The sequence below is a fragment of the Nicotiana tomentosiformis genome, chromosome 2 (genome assembly GCF_000390325.3).
Source record: "Nicotiana tomentosiformis chromosome 2, ASM39032v3, whole genome shotgun sequence".
In the NCBI taxonomy this organism is placed as follows: Eukaryota; Viridiplantae; Streptophyta; class Magnoliopsida; order Solanales; family Solanaceae; genus Nicotiana; species Nicotiana tomentosiformis.
Window position 1 is genome coordinate 48,347,992 of NC_090813.1, and position 19,179 is coordinate 48,367,170.

General features: G+C 37.8%; 1 protein-coding gene across 4 annotated transcripts; it reads left to right on the forward strand.

Moving 5' to 3' along the window:
• The first annotated feature begins 7,656 nt into the window (after positions 1-7,656).
• Positions 7,657-16,886, forward strand: LOC104091055 (phospholipase D delta). 4 transcript variants are annotated; one of them, XM_009596308.4, is made up of 10 exons: positions 7,659-8,813; positions 9,060-9,176; positions 10,835-11,029; positions 12,749-13,051; positions 13,134-13,202; positions 13,340-13,487; positions 13,935-14,083; positions 14,650-14,808; positions 16,068-16,268; positions 16,371-16,886. In XM_009596308.4, the coding sequence occupies exons 1-10, from the start codon at positions 7,845-7,847 to the stop codon at positions 16,665-16,667; spliced, it is 2,607 nt and encodes an 868-aa protein (XP_009594603.1). In that variant the 5' UTR covers positions 7,659-7,844; the 3' UTR covers positions 16,668-16,886. The 4 variants fall into 4 exon arrangements, with proteins under 4 accessions (XP_070051381.1, XP_018624589.1, XP_009594604.1 ...); XM_070195280.1 differs by lacking the exon at positions 9,060-9,176 and having other exon boundaries at positions 7,657-8,813; XM_009596309.4 differs by lacking the exon at positions 10,835-11,029 and having other exon boundaries at positions 7,658-8,813.
• The last annotated feature ends 2,293 nt before the right edge of the window (positions 16,887-19,179 follow it).

The window sequence follows — 19,179 nt, forward strand, 5'->3', positions numbered from 1 at the left end:
GCACGCTGCAACAGTGTGTTATTGAGTACAGTTTCCCATATCTATTATTGTGTGTTCTGCTTCTCATTTCCTGAGGAAGGTTCATAACATCCTTTCGGTTGTTTAAATCGGTTACGTGGGTTGAGTAGTTCTTTCCAGAGTTCATTCCCTTATGTATCACATTCGAGTTTGTAGCTTGTTGGCACATTGTGGCATTATATGAGACTTTTGACAGTGTCTGGGGTGGCTTACTACCTGAGCAGCTTGTACTGGGTGAGACGAGATTTTTGGACCTGGGATCAATGCGATTAGATTTATATGAAGCATATTAAAGAGTAAATATTGTTATTCTCCATAATGATGTGATGGTTCTGTCGAGAGGAGAGACTCCATAAATTGTGACTCGGTAGGTGGATATGAGTTCTACACATCTTCTCTATCGTGGCAGTATTGCAAAAGTTGGAACAAGACTTATATGAGTCATGAGTTGTGTTGTGAGCATCGGATCGTGGGTTTTTGGCTGTTGTTATCAGGGGATGTTATTATGGTCATGTGAATTATGCGGTGCATGGTGTGGATTCTGCGAAGGTACACGAACATGTATTGGTGCATCGTGTAGTGATTAATACGCCGTTCGTATGTTGGAAACAGACCTGGTAGAGGACTTCAGATGTTGAAATTTGGCTCTAAGGCTTATTTGACTAGATAAAAGGGAGGATTTTCAGGTTTGCTCAAGCAAATATGCTCAACTGGGTTATGGTAGCACGGGTAGGTGCACGAGGTGCTAAACAACGATTTCAGACAACTCCAGAGCAGTTCTTAGCACGTTCGCGGACGAACGTATGTTTAAGTGGGAGAGAATATAACGACCCGACCAGTCGTTTTGAACTCTAGCGCGTCATCCAGCGGTTTGAGACCCTGAGCAACTTCACTTCGGGTATCATGACTTGTACGCATGGTCGGAATTTAATTTCGGGAAGTTCAGAGTTGATTTGAAAAGAAAATACTCATTTTAGAAGCCTTAAGTTGGAGGAATTGACTAAAGTGTGATTTTGAGTAAACGACCTCAAAATCGGGATTTGAAGGTTCCAACAGGTTCATATGATGATTTTGGACTTAGGCGTATGCCCGGAGCGGGTTTAGGATGACCCGACAGTGTTTCAGTGCCTATTATGGAAGTTGGTATTTTTGGAAGAATTTTCCTAAATTTGTGTTGAAGTGCATTTCAATGTTATTTATGTCCGTTTGGGATTCCGAGTCTGGAAATAGCTCCGTATGGTGATACTGGTATTGGGAGCACGTCCGGATATGGATTTGGAGGTCCGTAGGTCATTTTGGGGTCATTTGGCAAAAGTTAGGAATTTGAAGGTTTTGGAGAGTTTGACCGGGAGTGAACTTTTTGATATCGGGGTTGGATTCCGATTCTGGAGTTGGAGTAGGTCCGTAATCTCAAATATGACTTGTGTGCAAAATTTGAGGTCAATCGGACGTGATTTGATAGGTTTCAGCATCGATTGTAAAAGTTAAAGTTTCAAAGTTCACTAAGTTTGAATTGGAGGGTTATTCATGTTTTTAGCGTTGTATGATGTGATTTAAAGGCTCGACTAAGTTCGTGATGTATTTTGGAACGTGTTGGTATATTTGGTTGAGGTCCCGAGGGCCTCGGGTGGATTCCGGATTGTTAACGGATCGAGTTTGGACTTGGATGAAATGTTGAGGTAGCTGATATCTGGTGCAATCACACCTGCGTGAAAAGGGCCGCAGGTGCGAGCCACGAGTCGCAGGTGTGAAGGAGGGGAGGTTGGTTAACAACTGCAGGTGCGGAACATTTGGGCGCACCTGCGAAGTGGGCAACGCAGGAGCGGACGTTGGGCTCAGGTGCGGCGCAAGGACCGCAGAAGCGGACACGCAGATGCGCTACATGGAGCGCATATGCGGGAATGTTGGGCTGAGCTTGAACCGCACCTGCGATGGAATTCCCGCAGGTGCGGAGCCGCAGAAGCGGCTATTGCACCGCATGTGCGATGATCGCTGGGCAATGAGGTTTTATTAAACGGGGTTTTGGCTCATTTTCACTTCATTTCGTCCATATGAGCCGATTTTGGAGCACTTTTGGAGTGCCATCTTCATCAACTATAATGGGGTAAGTGATTTCTTCACATTGTGAGTTAAATACATGGTTTTTTACATGGATTCAAGCATGAAAATTTGTAAAAATTTGGGATTTTGAAGAAAAACCTAGAAATTGGTATTCTTGGATTTTGATCACGATTTTGGGCATGAAATTGAGAATGAATTATGTATTTGAGTTCATAGTGCTATGGGTAGTGTTTGTCTTCGAAAATTTTCAGAATCCGGACACGTGGGCCTGAGGGTTACTTTATCGATTTTTTGAGCAGAGTTGAAAATTGTTATAAATTGATTAATTATGAGTATTAGAGTATATCTTTATTGGTTTGCACATTGTTTGACTAGTTTTGGAGCGACGGGCATCGGTTTGAGGTGTTAGAGGGCTTTGGAGCCGGTTATGAAATTTTGGAGCGAGGTAAGTCTCTTGTCTAACTTTGTGAGGGGGAAGCTACCCCTAGGTGATATATTTAATGTGTGCAACTTGTTACGGGGACTACATACGCACTAGGTGACGAGAGTCCGTACGTAGTTAGATTCATGTTATTGTCCTTGTAGGTTTATGTTCACATCATGCTATAGCTGTATTAATTGAGCAGTCTCTCGCCTATTAAATTCCTCTGTTTTACATTACTACTTGAGGCTAGACTCATTATTGTAGAGACTTCACGATTTTACGATTATTCACCGAATAACTTCACTTCTCTTACAACATGTTTCCGTGATATATATATATATATATATACTTTATTGAAAGGTTTCTGTTAAAGAAATTATAACTCACACGTTTATTCGTGAGTGGGGTCAAGGACCCGTCAAAGCTTCTTATTCTAATGGGATCGGGCCGTTCGCCTCGGCAGGATTATGTATTTCACTCTTATGGGATCGGGCGGATCGCCTCGGCAGGATTTATGTACCACACTTTCATGGGAGCAGCCGGTTCACCTCGGCAGTTTAATAGATGCATCTGTGGTTCGTGTCGTTCGACCCTCGGCAGTGCATATTTTAAATTTTTATGTTGGATCGGGTCGTACGCCTCGACATTACCCATATCATATCCTCATGGATTTGTGCATAATCTTTGGCAAAAAGGCAGTATATCTATGAGTTTCCCCGATTTGTGTTATGACGATCTATCTGATGAGATCCACTATATATATATATATATATATATATATATATATATATATATATATATATATTTGCTCCGGTTAAGGAGGGAATTTCTAATGGATTGCTTGAGTTCCTCGTAAAGAGAGGGAATTTGTATCGCGTGTTTTATATTTGTTTATTTCATTTATTTACTCTGCCTTATACTTACTTACCTTTTTACTGTACATGATTTATTGGACCACTAGTAAGTGTCGATGTTGACCCCTCGTCACTACTTCTCCGGGGTTTGGCTAGATACTTACTGGGTACACGTTGATTTCTTACTCATACTACACTTGCTGCACATTTTTGTGCAAGTACATATGTGACTAGTGGTCTTATGAGAGCAGAAGCGTGTATGCATGCGAGGACTTACGTGAGCTGCATTCCATATTACAACCCGCAGCCGGCAGAAACTCCTTCAGAGTATTTGTATTCTCTTGTCCAAATTTATATTCCGGACAGATGTTGTATTTTATTTTACATTCCTAGTTAATGCTCATGCACTTGTGACACCGGGTTTTGGGATGATTATGGGTTGTTCTGTATTGAATTTGTTAAAAGTATTATTATTATTTACTCTGTAAATCCCCATTCTTTACTATTTAAATTGGAGGAAAATATGATTTCAAAAGTAACAAAATGAGAACCCAATTAAGTATTTATTGTTGGCTTGCTCGACAGTGGTATCCGGCGCCATCACGACCTTTATGGATTTTGAGTCGTGATACACCTCGTACCTCTTACAGAAGGCGGTAATGACCGGGTCCAAGGGGCCCAACGTGAAGGGATAAGTGTAAACACTTAGAAAATCCTCCACGTGGGTAGTGATAGTTTCCTCGGGCTTGGGGACCACTACGTGCTTATTAGCCCAGTTGCAATCTTTCTTGACTTCGGAGAGGACATCCTTGGTGATCGAGCAGATATATCTCGAGGCCGGTTCACACCGACCCGGTACCGAAAAGGTTTTCTCGTTCTTGAAATCAACACCGGTCACCCCGCGGAGATGAATAATTTCAGAGGAGGCTTTGGTGCCGGTTCCTCAGCAGCAGCAGTATGAGAAACAATTTCCTCAACAGCCGGCCTCGAGGCAGAGGGAGTTTCTTTTTGAGGAACGGATTTTGAAATCTTCGCAATTCCTTTAAATGAAACAGATATAAAGAGAAGAAGGTTTGAATGAATGGATGATTAGCAGATGAAGAACTCTTATGAAAGATCTCAGAAAACAGAATAACTTGGAAGTGTTGAAATCTCTTAGACACGAGAGCAGAAGGTTTGAATGTAAAGTTTGAATAAACAAAGAGAGGAGGTATTTATAGTTTTTCAAGCGACGGTTCACATCTGGGAGTGGCCGACAAGCAACTGACAAGCATTTAATGCCTTGAAAACTGGACCAACGGGACGTTTCAACTATTCTTATCGCTTACGTCATAATTTTGTCGCTTACGTCATGATTTATCGAAGAGGGAATAAGGAGCTCACATCGTTTCTCGTCGTCATTTACTCTCCGAAAAACGAGGGAATTTTACGTCATGATTTTTGTTGCTTACGTCATGATTTGTGGAAGTGAGAATCGGGAGCTCATATCATTTCTCGTCATTTACTCTCCGAAAAACGAGGAGACTATCTGTATACGGGTAAAATCAAATTCGGAATTTGACCGAGCATCCAGCACGATAGTTTGGGATCGACAGATGGTGATAAAATCCCGGAGATCGGTTCCTGCCTTACCGAATTAGCTATCGGAACCACTAGACTTGCCTTCAAGTTTACCGAGGTCATAACCGGTCCCGGTTATAACGGTCTCAAGGAACATATTGCCAGCTTATCCGACAAGGGTCCGAGATTCCCACAACTAGCCGGACATTACTGCGAAAATCACGAAACATACCTAAAAAGGGACCAACGGTCAACAAATCAAGGACCTTTTTACCTTTTATAGAATAATAGACTAATACCTTAAAAGTAGGTTCCTCTAATATATAAAGGGGGCCTCACAACTCATGAAGGACATTGTAACATACACTTATAAGCAATACATTAACGTTATTCTCTAAGTTCTTATTCTTTTGTATTTTGGTGTCAATAAAAGTACTTTCAGCTCAAGGGTGGCCAGCTTTCCTAGGCTGAAATTATCCAATTCGCGTGGTTTGCAGTTAGTTTATCGTTATTTATTTCAATTGCTATCTAATTTATCGTTTAATATCAAATTAATCCGCATATCCTTTAACCCACTAACAAATTCAATTATTATCCGATTTTGAGGGTAAATAACTTGTCTTTCATGTACTTCCCCGCAAAATGGGTATTCAAATGAATCAGATTGAAAATTTTAGGAGCTCATTTGGTTGGAATTCTTATTTTATTGGTGATGATTCATTGATAAACAATGTCTCAAATTTTGTTTCACGAAAATGGCTTTTTTGTTTAAAATACCCACCGAGGGGTTTTATATTTATTTACAAATATGAAAGAGTACAATTTTGAATATTGCAAAGTGTAGATTGTTTGTTTTTCAGAGACATAAATGTTCTTAACATGTAATTTGGAATATTCCCTTATGACTAATGCGCTTGTCCTAATTTTTACTTCGTGGCCTGCAAAGGGAGAATATTTGCTGCTTTACTTTTTCCATTCTCGGCAGTAATAGTCCTTCAACTTTTCTTCCCTTTTTCGAGAACAAGGTTGGCCACAAACTTATTTATTAAACTCAAACTTGATTATCAATCAAAACTCATTGATAGCCTGAGCATGTCGGCCAAACGCTTTTAATAATAAGTTACTAAATATTAAAGCAAACGGCCGTTACCTTCAAAGTATTTTCTAAAATCACATATATTCACGTGCACCCTTTATGTATTGAATGGAAAAAACAAACTTACGCAATCAAGACACTTTCTTGTTATATAAATATTTATCTTCTAACTATGATTAAGTTTTTCTATAACTGATAATGAAAAATTATTTATACTATCAAATCACATAAAAAATAATAATTATAGGCGAACCGCATATACATAGACAGTCCATTCAACTTGACACCATTTTTCATTTTGGCACTCTATCTCAACCTTGTTCCATTTTGGTCCTCCAACCCTATTTCTTATATTTCACTTTAATACAAAAGCTGACTAGTCACATAGTGTGAGTTGCCTCACCTCGTAAGCGCGTGGGGCAACTTTTTTTTTTTTTTTTGTGCAAAATTCCTTCTAATTACTATTGGCCCATATTTAATCCCTCAACTTCCTTCCCCATTATTTCATCTTCATTATTTCCTTCCCCATTTACTGTTGTCCCATCGTCATTCTCAAAGTTCCAAAGCTTTCATCAGTCGATTTCATACCTTACCATCCAGAAAGCTTCAAACTTTTACAATTTTGTTGTTCGTTTATTTATTCTGATTAATTTTTTTGTGGGTTTATTTCATAGGACTGCTACGTAGTAAATTGCAGAAGAATGAACTTTTTAAGCTTCTGATTGACAGGCCTCAAACAATAACAAACACAAAAGCTTCAGATTGTTAAAAAGGTCTCAAACACTAGATGCCAAAGTTTCATTCTTTACACAAAACCAACTCTTGCAAGAATTGAATAAAGTTCAAATAAAGCACAAATCAGCTGTCAAACAACATAATACTTCAGCTATCAGATGCCAAAGTTTCATTCTTTACACAAAAACCAACTTTTTCAAAATACACAACTTAAGTTTGCAACTTTCAGAAGTAACAAAACTGCCAAAAGCCAACAACAATCAAAACTACTATATTGCGATTATGAATTTGGGAAGGAGCTTAAGGTACCATTAGTCGGGTAGGGATTTGTGACAGAGAGAAAATAATAAGCGGCTTTAATTTTACCCAAATATGATCGGGTTCGGGTATTTTAGTATTGACCCGTTTGACATGAATGAAAAAAAATAAGTGGCAACATTTAATACACCTCAGATTTGTGTATAAACACACGCTATATTGTTTGCACTGGTTTCATCTTTTGTGTTAAGGTAAAACATAAGAAATAGGGTTGGAGGGCCAAAATGGAATAAAGTTGAAATAGAGTGCCAAAATGAAAAATGGTGCCAAGTTGAATGTGCTATTTGGCATATAGCTACTTAAAAATTAAGATAAGTGACATATCATAACATGTTACCATACATAGATAATATAAAATTATTTACATTACATATAAAGTTAAATCCCGAGTTTAACTCTTTTACGGTGCATAATGCATCTATGATAAATCCATATTAACCACCTTTAAGATATGCTAGGTAAGTTAATATGCGTTGGTAAATATTGCTCAGTTTTGGGCTTCACGCTTTCCTTGTTTACCATCTTCTTTTAACCGCCATCCTGTCAACAGTTCGGAGTCGTAAAATCTCAGCAAAGCTAACAACTACTTGCAGTAGTTATTCACACGTATTTCATCACAACGTGCCACGCGCCCATGCTCCTCCCCCATACCAATCTTCTACATACTCTCACTTTCCTAAATCCTACACTTCGTATATCCTTTCCTCTCTCTTTCCATTTCTATATTTAGTATGTCTCTCTAAAGTACAGTAATCTCTGGTGCATAAACAAACAAAAAATGGCGGAAAATTCATCTACAGAAGGATTCATGTGTTTACATGGAGATTTGGAGCTTCACATCGTTCAAGCGCGTCATTTACCTAACATGGACTTAACTTCCGACCGTCTTCGCCGTTGTTTCACCGCCTGTGATGTCTGCCGGAAACCTCCGACTGAGTCCACCGCCGACGACGACGGAGAAAGTGGCGTTCCCAATGTGAAAAAAAATCCCGACCAAAAAATCCATCACCGGAGAATAATCACTAGCGACCCTTACGTCACTGTGTCGGCACCTCACACTGCTCTCGCCCGTACACGTGTCGTAACCAACTCCCAAAACCCTGTTTTTGATGAACATTTTCATATCCCCTTAGCACACCCTATCGACTGCTTAGAATTTCGCGTTAAAGACGATGACGTTTTCGGTGCTCAAGTTATGGGTAAGGTTAGAATTCCGGCCGAAAAAATCGCCGCCGGTGAGATTATTGCCGGCTGGTTTCCCGTTATTGGCGCTTCAGGGAAATCTCCAAAACCTAACACGGCTCTTCGGCTATGGATGAAATTCGTTCCATATGATACAAACCCATTGTACAAGCAAGGTATTGCTTCAGATCCTCAACATTTAGGTGTGAGGAATACGTATTTTCCGTTGAGGAAAGGGAGCTCAGTGAAGCTGTACCAAGATGCTCATATGAGCAACAGTTTTAAGCTACCGGAAGTTGAGTTGGAAAATAATGGAGTTTATCAACACAATAGATGTTGGGAAGATATATGCTATGCAATTTCAGAGGCTCATCACTTGATTTACATAGTTGGGTGGTCTGTTTTTCACAAGATTAAGTTGATTCGAGAGCTCACTAGGCCATTGCCGCGTGGCGGTGACTTGACACTTGGTGAATTGCTTAAATATAAGTCCCAAGAAGGGGTGCGCGTTCTGTTATTAGTTTGGGATGATAAAACTTCCCATGATAAGTTCTTAATTAACACGGTATGCATCTTTTGAACTGTTACTTTTTGGATATTTTCTTGGCTGCTGTTTTAAGTATTTGTTTTGATAGTGGTAAGATAAGAATATTGTCTTAGTCTTGCTTGTTGCTACTATTATTTTAATGGTGTGCTCAGTGTATGTTATAATGATGAATTGTCATTTCTTCCAAGCTTTCGAATGAGTGCAACATTAGTTGTAGTTCTTGTTTGTCAATCTCACAATAGTTTGAGATGGGGCTTGATGCAGGCGGGAGTAATGGGAACTCACGATGAGGAGACCAAGAAGTTCTTTAAGCATTCCTCTGTGATCTGTGTTTTGTCGCCACGTTATGCTAGCAGTAAGCTTAGCATTATCAAGCAACAGGTTAACTTTCATAACCACTTGCTCATTTGTTAGATTTAATGTACCCTGACATCGTTTGATTGCTGACTTCTCAAGTACCTGTGAAGTTATTGCCTCTTAAACCATTTCATTTCAATAGTTTGCATTCAGAATCAGGCATTCGATATGACGGAGAGTGTTCTTTTTGATGAATTGATAGAAAATATTCTTGTAAGTTTGTGGAAGAAGATAGGGATCAAGGAAGAGCTGAAATGGTTCAGCAGAACAACATAATAGATGAATGTTTGCCTTGTGTTGCTTGACACAATATTGTCCTGAATGAGTGGACTAAAGAAATATAGTTCTTCTAAAGCAGCAGAACTTGAGGTTTTGATAGGCTGTGTGAAGCTAAATTTTGTTTGGATTGCATAAATGTTCTCTTCTGAGAGGCCCTTCAATGTTTTACAACAACAACAACAAACCCAATATGTTCCCACCAGGTGGGGTCTGGGGAGGTTAGTCTGTACGCAGACCTTACCCCTACCTAAAAGGTAGAGAGGCTGTTTCCAATAGACCCTCGGATCAGGAAGGGTAATAAGAAGAAGTGGATAGCAAGAAAGGAAGAAAGGGAGAAGAGAAAAGAAAAAGGAAGATATAAAGGATAAGTAGTACCAAATACTAGCAACAAGAGATACAATACCTGAGGCGAACAAAACTACATAACGTAATAAAAATCTAAGAATATAAAGGGACAAGCGTGCTACTAAGACTATCGGTGAGCAACTAAAAACTACCCACTAACCTTCTACCTTAATCCTCGACCTCCACACCCTCCTATCAAGGGTCATGTCCTCAGTAAGCTGAAGCAGCGCCATGTCCTGTCTAATCACCTCTCCCCAGTACTTCTTAGGCCTACCTCGACCTCTTCTCAAACTCGCCATGGCCAATCTCTCACACCTCCTAACAGGGGCATCGATGCTTCTTCTCTTAATATGTCCGAACCATCTCAGCCTCGACTCCCGCATCTTGTCCTCCACGGAGGCTACTCCCACTCTGTCTCGAATAACTTCATTCTTAATCTTATCTCTCCTGGTACGTCCGCACATCCATCTCAACATCCTCATCTCTGCTACTTTCATCTTCTGGACGTGGGTGTTCTTGACTGGCCGACACTCAGCTCCATACAGCATAACCGGTCGAACCACCACTCTATAAAACTTGCCCTTAAGTCTTAGCGGCACGTTCTTATCACATAAAACACCGGAAGCGAGCCTCCACTTCATCCATCCCGCTCCGATGCGATGTGCGACATTTTCGTCAATCTCCCCGTTACCTTGGATAATAGACCCGAGATACTTAAAACTCGCTCTCTAGGGGATAACTTGAGCATCAAGCTTTACCTCTACGTCTACTTCATGGGTCCCGTCACAGAATTTGCACTCCAAGTATTCTGTTTTGGTTCTACTCAATTTGAAACCTTTAGACTCCAAGGTCTGTCTCCAAACCTCCAACCTCGCGTTAACTCCGCTTCGCGTCTCGTCAATCAACACTATACTTTTTGCACTCCAAGGCCCTTCAATGTTTTAATGAATTAAAATCAATTAAACCAACTTCATGTAGCTTTTGGATCCATTATTTCCCATATGCGGATATTCCAATGAAATGATTTTGTGACCTGAACATTCTACTATTGCTTCCAGGTAGTGGGAACCATGTTTACGCACCATCAGAAGTGCGTACTGGTAGATACACAGGCTTCCGGTAATAATAGAAAAGTTACAGCATTCTTAGGAGGGCTTGATCTCTGCGATGGTCGATATGATACACCCGAACATCGCCTATTCCGTGATCTTGACACTGTATTTAAAGATGATTTTCATCAGCCTACATTTCCTGTGAGTAGTATTTGTTCCCATTTTTCCTTGAATAATTCTTGTATGTGTCATATGCACTCTGTGATTATTCTTTACTTTATATAGTTGATAATTTCGCAGAACTTTGAAGTTGGTTAGGGATCATCACTCAGTCTGTAGATTCATAAAAAAATTGTCTTCTGCAAATGAACTCCGAACTCCCCTGTGGCCGGAAAAATAACAGACGAAGCTTTACTTAGATAGGTCTTTGATTGGTATTTTTTTTTTCTTTCAGTTCAGGTGTTGAATCATTTGATTTGGAAAAATTTTGGACGGAGAAAGACTATAGGGCTAAGAGAAGCTCTCCTGTCAAGCCTTTGATTCGACTGTTGGCAATGCCATTTTGAAAGAAAGGGAACCTGTAAAATCTTCTTACAACCTTGTTTCTAAGAATTTAATGAATTCTACTGAGCTTTTACTTGAAGAATTTGGAAAAACAGTGATTGCATTCAGCAGACATTGAAATGGACTTGTGGAATACTGCTTATAGAAATTGGTTGGTTGTGGTAAATGGCTAGTGTACTTGACATTGGTGGACGTTGTGGGCACTAACAGCATTTTTTTTTTACGTAGAAAAAAAAATAACAGCAGATTTATTATTGTGACCACGTCATCTGGAAAAAGGAGTTTTATGTTTATGTAAAGTATCTAAAATTCTTCTTCCGAACTAAAAAGTGTGAGCCATCTGTTAGTACTTAGGGAAACAATTTGTTGCTGGATATTTAGGAGCTATTATCACTCACGTGATTTGAATTGTAACGAGCAAAAGGCAGATCTATAGTTCACAGTGTTTCAGGCTCTAAAGCATATTGTAATTAGTTGGGGCTGAAAGCATATGGTTCTCCACTTACATAATTGCTGGGAATACCTTGTTCAGGAGGTTTATCAGCCGTTTAATAATGAAAGCTAAAATCTAGACTGTAACTTATGTCCCTGGATTTGAATATTAAAATTTCAAATATAAATATATATCTTGACATCCATAGTTGCCGTAGCTATTTTTCAGGAGTTTTATGAGCTGTTTGATAATGAAAAATTAAATCTGAAGACTGAAATTTACGTGCCTGCATTTTGAATATTCAAATATCAGATTGCTACTTTCTTCTTTCATTTTTGATTATTATGATTTATCTTAGATGCTTTTTTTTGTTGATAATTCGAAACATATTTGTTTATCGAGACTGTATTGATCATGTGCTCGTCATTGGCCTTAATTTAAATGAGTCTATTTCATCTCCAATACTCAATCTTTAATATGTAAATCTGCTAGCAAGGGAATTATTGAAAATAATTTTTCATAAACCATGAAATAAGAAATTTGCTAGCTCATTATCGATATGTTGGCAATTGATTTGCTGTACTTCAGTGTTATTTGACATAAAATATCTAGTATTTAATAGATATTAAGTAATGTTCTTTTAACACTAACAAGCACATCTACCGTTTTTTAGTATGTTCAAGTTGAATAGGATTGTCTAAAAGTTGCTAAGTAACCTCAGGGCCATCAACTTCGGTCTCAACTGAACCAAGTTGAAACCCAAGCTCGTTACATGATTATTTCAGCACTTTGCATATTTACATGTGTCTTTTTCAGTGACACATTTCTTTCTTGTCATTAGTTCTTTTCTACATGGCTCTCAAAGTTGATTGTTCTTTTTTCTGTTTTGATATTTCTTTTTTGTTTTTGGTTGCATGAATTAGCCAGGGACCAAGGCTCCGAGGCAACCATGGCATGATTTGCATTGCAGAATTGATGGACCTGCTGTATATGATGTGCTTATAAACTTTGCTCAGCGATGGAGGAAAGCGACAAAATGGAGGGAATTCAAATTATTTAAGAAAACAATGTCCCGTTGGCATGATGATGCTATGATAAAAATTGAGCGTATCTCATGGATTCTCAGCCCTGCTTTTGCTGTTTTTAGGGAGGGTACTGAAATTCCAGGGGATGATCCCAAACTACATGTATATGGTGAAGATCACTCAGAAAATTGGCATGTACAGGTAGATACTTCTTTGTACTGTGAATATCTTTCATGAATATGTTACATCCCTTTTGACTCTCATCGTCATTCTTATATTGCAGATCTTCCGCTCCATCGATTCTGGTTCAGTGCAGGGTTTTCCCAAGAGAATTGATGTCGCGCAGGCACAGGCAAGGAAATCATAGCCTTTTATCCTTTTTCCAAACTTTTGCTAAAGTAGCTGTAATGTGTAAGGAACTCTAGACAGAAAAACTTGTCTTACTTCCCATCGCAGTTCACATTTTCTGTGGCGTTATATCTTTTGCAGAATCTTGTCTGCTCAAAAAATCTGATAGTAGATAAAAGCATTGAAGCCGCATATATTCAGGCGATAAGATCTGCTCAGCATTTCATATATATTGAAAATCAGTATTTTCTTGGATCGTCATACGCTTGGGGATCATACAAAGATGCAGGTCAAATTTTAATCTTCTTGCTATTGCTGAATTGCAATATACAAGACTCCACTCTTTAACACCATATGAATGTTGGCTTGGCTTTATATTCTTGTCCACATGAAAAGTTGATGAACTGTTGCAACTTAATGCATTGAAACTCACTTGATAGTACCGTCAGAATCTAGTTTAGCACAAAAAGTTATTGTCTAAATGACCATCTTGCCACTTGGAATGCATCCTTATTTGTAAATATAAGGGAGTTGCTTTGAACTTGTAGGATTCCAAATTATATAGCTTCCTTGAAAAATTTTTGGTTTTGAGGTTGTGCAATCTCCTAAAGAAAAATAATGTAGCTTCCACATAGTTTTCCTAATAGGAGTATTTCTTTTTGAGATTTTCTCATTTCTGCACATTCTTGGAGTTGTTACATTGCTTCCTGATTTCATTTGTTGTCCACTTGATCAGGAGCTGATCATCTGATACCAATGGAATTGGCACTTAAAATCACTAGTAAAATTAGAGCCGGGGAACGGTTTTGTGTATATGTTGTCATGCCCATGTGGCCCGAAGGCGATCCTAAGTCAATCACTATGCAGGAAATTCTCTTCTGGCAGGTAATTTTTTCATGCAACTCTTTGATTTTGTCTGTTGGATTTTATAAAAGAAAGTAGATAGTTTTAAGTAGGCAATGATTAGGTGATACTGGCCTCAATTATGCAAACTACATCAAGGATACTTTCAGAATAGGGATGCCAGCTGTCTAGAAGGCTTAATCCATCCAAAAATCAGAATGTATAGTTATAGGGTGTGCATTAGCATAAATAGTAGCTACATTTTTCTAATATCTATGATCATGCCTATCCAAAAAAAGAAATTCCTTTGTTTTAGTGTTTGAAAGAGCAGATATTCTTATCTTTTAGGATAGTATATTTCTTTCCTTAGACATGGAGGGACAATTGAGGAAAATGACATCGAGAAAGGATGTTCATGGCATTATGGTATGTCTGAGGACCTGACAGAATGAGTGAGGGAAGAATTTGATAAAGGATGTGCGACTTTCCATGACATGTTTTCTTCACGCCTCCCATTGTCAGTGATTTCGAAGGAACTTGTGATCTGGAAAAAGTGTACTAGAACAGAAAGAAACAAACTTTTTAAGATTTTTGTTTGCTTTCAACAGAGCCAGACAGTACAGATGATGTATCAAGTTATTGCAACAGAGCTCAAGTCGATGCAGCTCTTGGACTCACATCCTCTAGACTATTTAAATTTCTACTGCCTTGGTAACCGTGAAGAGATTCCAAGCTCTATCTCTCAATCTTCTGGTAATGGTGATAAGGTAATGTCTTAAGGAATTTTCTTCTTTACATTATATTGTAATGTACAGACACAAAATACACATGAGAGCAACTGAACTGAAGGCTGCCTTTAACATTGATGAATATGGGTTCTAGAGTCTTAAAAAATAGCTATTTGACTTTCTGACATTTTTGAATCTATCGTTTAAACTTTTATGGGTATCAAATTTCCTAAACTTTGTTTCTTTCACGTTTCCTCGAAATCTATATTGGTCTGTCATGCGCTTAAACCAAATTCATCAATTATCATATCCATTTCACACTTTCTATAGGTTTTGATGTTCCATCCTGAAAATCTATTTTTGTGTCGCTAAACAGTATAAATTAACATGCTTAAGATTCTAGCTAGACCTGGTTCTTGTGAACTTTTCACCCGATGTATCTATATGCATACTACTGTATTAGTAGTACTAGAATAAAAAATCCAGCATTATTATGCATTCCTCCTGATTGTTGAATTACTGCATTATGCTACATAATGTCTTGCATTATAGGAAGATCTTTCCGAATGGACTCAAATGCCTTGCATCTGTGTATTCCAGACATAATTTTATACTCATCGGTAAATAATTTATTTAATAGCTTTGATTACAATAGTTGTAGCATGCTCTATTATGGATTACTAGACCATTTATGAGCGAGTAAAACTGACTGATAAAGGTGCGAGTGAGATGACTTTTTCAGTATTCACGAATAGAATAGAGTTGCTTTAGACACAGACCGCAAAGGCGCAAACCCGAACCTAATAACTGTACCCATGAAGAAATGCCGGTAACCAAAGCCTTACTCTGACTATGCCGTGAGGCTGACTGAATCCAATCATAAACCCGGTAACGAAACGAATTTCACTTTCATCAAGTCGGTAAAGTAGGCATATGAATCATTTTGACTTAAGACTCTCGTTTCAGTGTAGGAAACTTATCGAAGTGCCATATGTTGTGGTAATCGTGTGCCCTGGTGAATTCAAAGTACTCTATTTTTAGAAAAGATAATAAAAGAACTTTCAAAAATAAAATCAATTGTATTATTCAGATTCAAAATGCTACTTGAAAACTGGTATCTTAAACTTAGCTCTGTATCCATATGTTGTGGTCTTTTGATGCTTGTTTCTATTTCCTTGAATGTGTGAAATGCTTTTCACTTTTTATGTTTGTTTGTTTTCGTTTTATTTTGCTCATCTGGATCTTATCAAGCTTGATAAATCTTTTGAGAAGTTATCTTAACTTTGACATGCAACCAGGTCTCAGACTCATATAAGTTTCAGCGATTCATGATATATGTTCATGCCAAAGGAATGATAGTTGACGATGAATATGTTATCGTGGGCTCTGCCAACATAAATCAACGTTCTTTAGCTGGGTCAAAGGACACAGAGATTGCTATGGGTTCTTACCAGCCTCATCACACTTGGGCTGGAAATCAAAGGCATCCACGGGGACAGGTTAAAAAGAAAGCATCTACTTTGTTTCATAAAATTAATCTTGATGTTGTTGACCAAAGCAGAATCAGCACATTTATTTACTTATCTTGTCTTGGTCTCCAGATCTATGGATACAGAATGTCCCTGTGGGCAGAGCACCTTGGAAGGATAGAAGAATGTTTTGAGGAACCAGAGGCGTTAACATGCGTGAGGAGGGTGAATGAGGTTGCTGAAGATAACTGGAAGAGATTCGCAGCTGAAACTTTTACTCCATTGCAAGGACATCTACTGAAGTATCCCATGCAAGTGGATGCGGATGGGAAAGTAGGTTCATTGCCTGGATATGAATGTTTCCCAGATGTTGGGGGTAAAATACTGGGGAATCATGCCCCTACTATCCCAGATGTTTTGACAACATAATCTCAAGAATTAACATGATTGTGAGTCTCTTGGCACTGTAAAGATATATAGTTGCGAGATGTTAGATTGTTATTATTTGTACATTTTTCTATGTTGTACAATACAGGTTGGAAAACCGGTGGAAATGATTTGATGCGTGTGAAATATTTCTGGATATTTGATTGTTGATTTGTATTTGTGCTGAAATGAATAAAAGAGTAGCTGCAGTCTTTGATGTAATATCTGTGGATCTGATGGAACATTTACTCCCCCCTCCCCCCGGTGTCTACTCCTGTACAACAAGAACTGATAAGCGATCAATCGGAGATTATCTAGGCGATCATAAATAATATATGGACGATTTTTAAATAACGCATAAGCAATTTGTGATTTTAACAGTATCTCTTATTTTTTCCTTTTACTGGAAATTGTTGCTCTGATTGTTACTATCTGATGCTACTTTTTCTCCTCTTTTGTCTCCCTCGTCTTTCTTTCTCCCCCTCTTTCTTCTTCTTCTTCTTATTCTTCTTCTTCTTCCCCTTTTCTTCCTTAACACATTATCTTGAGCCGAGGGTCTATCGGAAATAGCCTCTCTACCTCTCCAGATAGGGATAAGGTTTGCATACACATTATCCTCCCTGGACCTCACTTGTGGGATTATATTGGATATGTTGTTGTAACAGGATCTCTTATTTTATATATGTAAAAAAGTCCTGGTAATAACTAATGAGATCAATTAGGCGATTATAAATAATCAGATAGGAGTTTCTCCTACTTTATAAAAAATTAATTCTGGTAATAATTAATAAGTGATCAACCATATATCAGTCCATCATAAATAATATTCCCTTCCGTTTCAATTTATGTGAACCCATTTGACTGGACACGGAGTTTAAGAAAAGAAAGAAGACTTTTAAACTTGTTGAGTAAAATGAGGCACATATATTTTGTGTGGCTATAAATCATTGCATATAGGTAAATTGTTTCTAAATAAGGAAAGTGGTCATTCTTTTTGGCACGGACTAAAAAGGAAATAAGTTCACATAAATTGAAACGGAGGGAGTATATAGGCGATTTTTGGATAATACTTAGGCAATCTATGATTTTATCAGGATCTCTCACTTTATAAAAAAGAATTCTGGTAATAACTAATAAGCGATCAACTGAAGATCACTTAGGCGATCACAAAATACATAAGTGATTTATAGATGACACATGTGATCTATGATTTCATCGGAGTCTCTCATTTTATAAAAAAAATGATCCTGATAATAGTTAATAAGCGATCAGGCGTATATCGGTTAAGCGATCATAAATAATACATGAGCAATTTCTCCCACTTTATAAAAAAATAATCCTAGTAATAACTAATAAGTGATAAATGGGAGATCACTTAAGCGATCATAAATAATACATGTGCAATTTCTAGATAACACATTGACGATCTATCATTTCATTAGGATCTCCCAATTTATAAAACGATCCTGATAATGACTAATAAGCGATCAGTCGGAGATCACTTAGCCGATCATAAGTAATACATGGGCGATCATAGATAAATGACATGCAATTTATGATTTTACAAGTATCTCTCATTGTAAAAAAAATTATGGTAATAACTAAGAAGCGATCAACCGGAGATTACTTAGGCGATCATAAATAATACATAGACGATTTTCAGATAACATATAGGCGATCTATGAGTTTGCCAAGATCTCCTACTTTATAAAAATAATACTGATAATAACTAATAAGCGATCAATGAGAGATCACTTAGGCGATCATAGATAATACACATGCGATTTCTTGATAATTTATAGACGGTTCGTGATTTTACCAAGATCTCCCACTTTATAAAAAAGTGATACTGGTAATAATAATAAGCGATCAACCGGAGATCACTTATGCAGTCATGAATAATAAATGAGCGATTTCTAGCTAACGCGTAAGTGATCTATGATTTCACAAGAATCTCCTACTTTATATTGAAATGATTCTAGTAATAATTAATAAGCGATTAATTGAACATCACTTAGGTGATCCACTACACCAGATTTCAGAAAGAGAGTTTTACCTATATGTACTATATTAGAAACTTATTTACCCTCACTGTTTAGGTTTTAACTTAATTACAAGTTGATATACACTTTACCAATTATATACATTTTATTGATAAATTAATATCCCTCAATTATAGAGCTTTAATTGGTAACCAATCCTAAGCCTTCAGGTTTCTACCCACCCCCACTGTACGTCTCTCAGCAATACATTGTATCCCAACTCCCTACCCCCACGTAACCAATCACCCAAAATATATAAAACAAGAAGTTTCGATCTTAAAAAGTCATGAATGAAGAGAAGACATGGAAATCCTAGTAATAAAAAATAACTAATAACATAGTTGGCACAACTTTATTACTCTCCCATCGATAAAAATGGTCCAAAATTTTGCATTATATTGATTAATGAAGAGATTAAACCATTGGCACATGCATTGGGCGTGGCAGATATATTGATTAAACTGAGCATAAAA